This window comes from Muscardinus avellanarius (assembly GCF_963383645.1).
Source record: "Muscardinus avellanarius genome assembly, chromosome: 8".
Classification (NCBI taxonomy): domain Eukaryota; kingdom Metazoa; phylum Chordata; class Mammalia; order Rodentia; family Gliridae; genus Muscardinus; species Muscardinus avellanarius.
In genome coordinates, this window is record NC_137794.1 from 28988079 (window position 1) to 28994277 (window position 6199).

A 6199-nucleotide genomic window follows, 5' to 3' on the forward strand; every position below is an offset into this window, starting at 1 on the left:
GAACTGGTGGGAAGAACCTGCCCTGTTGCGTAGCTTCGAGCACTGCATGACCGCTTTCAGGAGTAGGCGCTGAGAAAGCAGATCGTTGACACTGAGATCAATGTGATGTCAAAGTAGAGAGCCAAGAAACTTAAAGAGTACCAGCAAGAAAATAAAGTTTTGGACTGTGATCCAAGAAGAAAGTAAAATGGAGAAGGCTCATAGTTTAGGAAAGCACACACTAGAGTATAAAAGTTCTGTGAAGGAGCTTTTGCTCTGTTGTGTTCACTGCTATACATCTCAGTGCCTAGACAAGTGTCTGATAGGACTGGTATGCAAACACTTTTGTGGCTTAAATGTGGAGTGGGGCCTCCTGATGGAAGCGCAGGATTCTACCTATGAGGTCCTCTCAACAATAGATAAGACAGGATCATGGCCTGATCAAACTTCTAGATCCACCAGTTACCACCTTGTGGTAAACATAAGGGGCAGAAGAATATGCCAAATGATGACACAGCAATATACAATTGTAAGAAAAAAGTGATAGGACATGGAGTACCTACAGATTTTTTTTTGGTAGTATGGGGGTTTGAACCCAGGGGTGTTCTATTGCTAAACCATAATCCCAGCTCTATTTTATTATTTGAAAACAGGGTCTCACAAAGTTGGTAAAGATGGCCTCAAACTTGAAATCCTGTCTCAGCCTTCCAAGCACTTGGGACTACAGGCATGTGCCACCATATCTGGCTACATTAAAAAGATTTAAAATACCTTTTAATGATTTGGAAAATATGGTTATTATTGGAATCTTTTTAAAATTTTAAAATTCTTTTTGGTACTAGGCATTGAATCCAGAGGCATTCTACCTCTGATCTATACCCCCAACCCCTTTTATTTTGAAACAGGAACTTGCTAAACTGCTGAGACTGGTCTTAAAACTTGCAATTCTCCTGTCTCAATCTCCCATGTACTGAGAGTACAAGCAAGTACTACCATGTCCAGTTCATTATTGGGATTCTTGATCTGAATATATGAGGAAATCTGAACACTGGTATATATGATTATTATTTTTATTATGATAATGGTACTACAATTATGTTTAAAAGTATTCTTATATTTAGAGATAAATATGGAAATATTTATTCTTTTTGTGTATGGTACTAAATATTGAACCTAGGAGCCTTCTACCTCTGAGCTACATCCCCAGCCCTATTTTATTTTTATTTTATTTTTTTGAGGTATTGGGGATGGAACCCAGGGGCATTCTACATCTGAGTTACACTCTCCAGCCCTATTTTTTTATTCTTTATTTTGAAATAGGGTCTCACTGAGTTGCAAAGGGCCTTCTAAGTAGTAGCTGAGGCTGTCCTCAAACTGTGATCCTCCTGTCTCAGCCTCACAAATGCTGGGATTATAAGTGTGCGCCACTATACCCAGCTTATCTTTATTTTAAAATAGGGTCGGTCTTGTGAGGTTGATTAGAGTCTTACTACTTGCTGAGGCTGTCTTCAAGCCTGCAATTTCCTGTCTCAGCCTCTCAAATACTGGAATTATAGGCATGTGCCACTATGCCTGGCAGGTGCTGCCTCCTCCTCCTCCTCCTCCTTCTCACTCTCCTCCATCTCTGTCTCCTTCTGTCCTCCTCCTTCTTCTTGATACTGGGGATGGAACCCAGGGATCTTCTACATCCAGGCTATACCTCAGACCTATTTTAGTCTTTATTTGGAAACAGTTTCACTAAGTTGCTGAAGGACTCACTAAGTTGCTGAGGCTGTTTTGAATCCCTGATCCTCCTGTCTCAGCCTCCCAAGTACTGGGCTTACAAGTGTGTACCACCATGCCTAGCTTATACAGCTGTTTTTGTTTGGCTTTGTATGTGTTGTTCTTTTTTTCTAGTACTGGGGATTGAACCCAGGGCCTCCCACATGCTAGGCAAGTGCTCTGGCACTAAGCTACATCCCCATCCCTGGGAATATTTATTCTTGAAATGACATGATATCTGGGATTGCCTTCAAAATAGTCAAGTATGAACATAAAAATAAAATAAGATTAGCCATGAGATGTTTAAGCTGGGTACTGGTTACATGGGGCTCATAATATACTTCTCTTTTCAAATATAGGTGATCAGCTGGGTGTGGTGGTGTAAATAGTGAAATTTCCATCAACCTAGTGAGGCCCTGTTTCAAAATAAAATTAAAATAGGGTTGGGGGTGTAGCTCAGAGGTAGAATGCACCTGAGTTCAATCACTAGTTCCACAAAAATAAATAAATAAGTAGAGGTGATCTTTTCCATAAAAAAAATGGTCCACATGAAGTCAGAAGTTAAAGTATGGAGTTGCACGAGCAAGTAGGAAGGATAGCTTACTGTGGTTCCAGCAATTATGGGAGATAATGTGGTATAAGGGTAACCAAGGGAGGGAGGAAAGTCATTACATATGCAGCAGCCCAGACAATGGCGGGGACATGGTATTGGGAGGGATCCGTAAAGATATCGGCAGGAACTGGAGTCTAGAGGATGGATGTGAGACAAGTCTTTGATGAATGAGGAAAATATGTAATGTGGAGTAATGATGTAGAAAGGCAGCTTATTCCAAAAGCATCAAGAGTGGAGAGGTGTCTGAAAGCACCCTTTAGACAAGAAGTCATCAACAACTTTACCATTAAGTTTGACATGAGGCAATGGTATCCCCAGAAAGCCAGGTTTCTTCCTTTCCTTCCTTATTTTATTTTTTGGAAATACTGGGGATTTAACATAGAGTCTCAAGCATGCTAGGCAAACACTCTACCTCTGAGGCATACTCCAGCCCCACCCCCCTTTTTGAGAAGGGTGTCTTACTATGTTGCCCAGGCTGGTCTTGAAGTCCTGGGGCTCAAGTGATCCTCTTGCCACAGCCTCCTAAGTAGCTGGGATTACAGGTATATATGCACCACCTTGTCCAGTGTTTTACCATATTTAAATAGAAAAAAGTGTTGCACTCTTTTAATTCACTTACCCTCCAATGGGTACATAAAGAGTGAAACTAAGAAGGGAAATGGCAGTCGGGTGTGGTGGCGCACACTTGTAATCCCAGCATTTGGGAGGCTGAGACCAGAGAATCAAGGTTCACAGACCTGTAAGAAAGAAAAAGAAAAAGGGAAATGGCTCTAAGGAAGGCAGCCACCACAGGCCAGGAAGAACAGAGCTAATACCATAAGATCTATACATTCCATCCATGAATCAAGCAGGTATTATTATTTTTTGCAGTACTGAGGATGGAACCCAGGGGCATTCTACACCATGCCCAGCTAATATTGTGTGCATTTGTTTTTGTGGTGCTAAGAATTGCCCCCAAACCTTTTTTTTTTTTTTTTTTTTTTGCGGTACCGGGGATGGAACCCAGGGGCATTCTACCTCTGAGCTGCACCCCCAGCACTATTTTTTATTCTTTATTTTGAAACAAGGTCTCACTGAGTTGCAAAGGACATCACTAAATAGCTGAGGCTGTCTGTGAATAAAGATCCTCCTGTCTCAGCCTCCCGAATGCAAGCATGCACCACCATGCCTGGCCAGATATTGTTTTTATTTTTATATATTTTTGCAAGGACTGTTTTAAAAAGTGATGCTGTTAGCCAACTTTCTTTTTGTACTCAACTTTACCAAAGTATAATTTACATGACAAATGTATACATCTGTCCAACCCAATTAAGATCAAGATGTATGCAGAACTCTCTCTCTCTTTTTTTTTTTTTAAGTGGTACTAGGGATGGAACCCAGGGGCATTCTGCTTCCAGCTACACCCCCAGCCCTATTTTTTAATTCTTTATTTTGAAACAGGGTCTCCCTAAGTTGCAGAGGGCCTCACTAAGTAGCTAAGGCTGGCCACGAACTTGCAATCCTCCTGCCTCAGCCTCCCAAGTACTTGGATTACAAGCATGCATCACCAGGCTTGCCTAAAATGTTGAACTCTTTAACACCCCAAAAAGTGCCCTGGTGCCTTTTTGCAGTTAATTTTCTCCTGCCTACAGCTTCTAGGCTATCAGCGTTTGCCTTCTGTTATCATGTGTTAGTTTGGCTTGTCCCAGAACTTCATATTGCTAGGATCTTGAACAATATGGTAGCTTCTTTTGCTCAGCATGTTTTTAAGATTTATCCATGTTAGGTGTATTTATATTTTGTACCTTTTTATTACTGAGTGGTATTCCATTGTATGGATACAGAATTTGTTAATCCATTTACAAACTGACTAAGCTGTTTTTAGTTTTTGATTACTATGGAAAAAACTGCTATGAACTCTGTATGGTCACATGGTAGTGTCTGTTAAATTTTAAAATAAATCGCCTGACAGTTTTCCAAAGTAATTGCATTATTTTACTGTTACGAGCAACGTTCAAGAGTTCTACTTATTTCATACCTCTGCCAATATTTGGCATTCCCAGCCTTTTAGCTACTGTAGTGAATTCATAATGGCTTGTTTTGGTTTGACTCTGCATTTTCCTGACAATGATGCTTGACATTTGAGCTAAATTCTGATCATACATATATTTCAACTACAATACGATACAGTAGTCTCCAGGGACTATATTACAGCATTTGTTTCTGCATTTTTATGCTAGATTATTTTATAGAGAAAGACTGTATGATTATAATGCTTTTTGCCACAGTAAAATATCAGTTTATAAACCTAAGTATAACTTCCAGGTAAAATATCACTTTGGTACATTTAAATTTAACACTTTGGTACCTTACATTTAACCTCCACTGAAATAAGCTCCCAGATGCTGGATGTAGCCATAATTTATCCACCTCTACTGCCACCATATGGTAATTTTTAAAAAGATGAAATGAAAAAAAGATACCGTAGAATATATTTTGTTCCTGGTCAACAAAAGTCAAATTTCCAATTCGACTCTTCTTCACACACACGTCTTTGAAACTGTAGAATGTATGCAAACGAATCTGTTCCTTAGTTTTCAGTGCTTGTGAAGAGGCTACATTACAAAAAGTGTCAAAAGGTAAAATACTTTAATTTCCCCAAATTCAGAAACGATGCTTTTTGAAGTATCTTCTTTATTTGTTGCAAGGCTTCTGGCAAATTACCTTAGAGTTCTATTGATACGTTTATCCTCTATGAACTACAGAATGGTTTCCTAAATTGAACCGTGGACTGCCAGACAGGAAAAAATGTGAAATGTCTGCAATAATTTTAGTCTCTTATAGCATAATGTTAAGATATTCGCTGGGTTATGCAATGATTACTCTCTGAGTACTCACGAATGTTAACCCTATCCTTTTAAGTCTCCCTACCGCCCAAGGAGCTATCATGATCACATGCTGGGTGATTGGCAGCTGCCGGAACCCTAAGGTCACAGGGCAGGAGAGCCAGCGGTTCTGACTGACCCTTCTGCAGTTCGCTCTTCGCTTTTGGTGCTGGGGATGGAGCCCAGGGCTTCGCGCACCTCAGTTTACTCTCACAGGGCGCCCTCCACTCTGCCTTCGCCCACTGATTGGAAGGTTCCCAGGTGGTATTTTATTAGGGTTCTCAGCTCTGCACTGCCCAGAACGGCCAGCGGCGCAGCCCGGAGGCACAGCGCGCTCCCCGCCCTGCCCGCGGGGCTGCACCTGCCGCGCCCGCCGAGCCCGGCCTGGGGTCGCGGCCCGCCCGGCCTGGGCGCCCGAGGGGCTCCGGGGCAGGCGGGGCTGAGCGGACTTCCCCTCCTCGAGTCCCCAGACGTCTGACAGCTCTGCGCCCGCCCTGAGGCGCCGGCGCTCTAGGCCACCCTGCTCGGGCACCCCGGCCCACCCCGGGAATGTGGCCGGCCCAGAGCCCCTCGGCGGCCCGGCTGCTCACCCGGCTCTGTCTGCCGGGCGCCGTGCAGGAGGGGGGTGCTGTCCGTGCTGTCCTCGCCGTCGTTCACGGCCGGACTCCGAACCGACGGCCTCATAACGCCTACGGGGTGCGGGTGTGCCCGCTACTCTGCCGAAAGGTGCGCTCCCGCCACACAGCCGAAGCCCCGGGGCCCGCGCTGGCCGGGCGCGGCGCTGGCTCCGCCCCCAGCCTGGCCCCGCCCCGGCCACGTCGATCGTCTTGGCCCCGCCCAGAGGCGCCCGCGCCGGCCCCGCCCCCTGCACGTCAGATCGCCCCGACCCCGCCCAGGGGCGGCCGCGCCGGCTCCGCCCCCGCCATTTTAGGTCCGGGCAAGTCGCGCGTGACTGGGCGGGAAACCGAATCCCGGAAGTTGG

General features: G+C 44.6%; 1 protein-coding gene across 1 annotated transcript in view; it reads right to left on the reverse strand.

Annotated features, from left to right (window-relative positions):
* Positions 1-5901, reverse strand: part of SLC17A5 (solute carrier family 17 member 5) — a gene marked incomplete at its 5' end in the record, with an annotated part of 57849 nt that extends 51948 nt beyond the window's left edge. Inside the window, one exon of the mRNA XM_080699807.1 lies at positions 5808-5901. Coding sequence (XP_080555933.1) covers positions 5808-5901 — 94 coding nt within the window. The remainder of the gene's footprint in view (positions 1-5807) is intronic.
* Between the last annotated feature and the right edge of the window lie 298 nt (positions 5902-6199).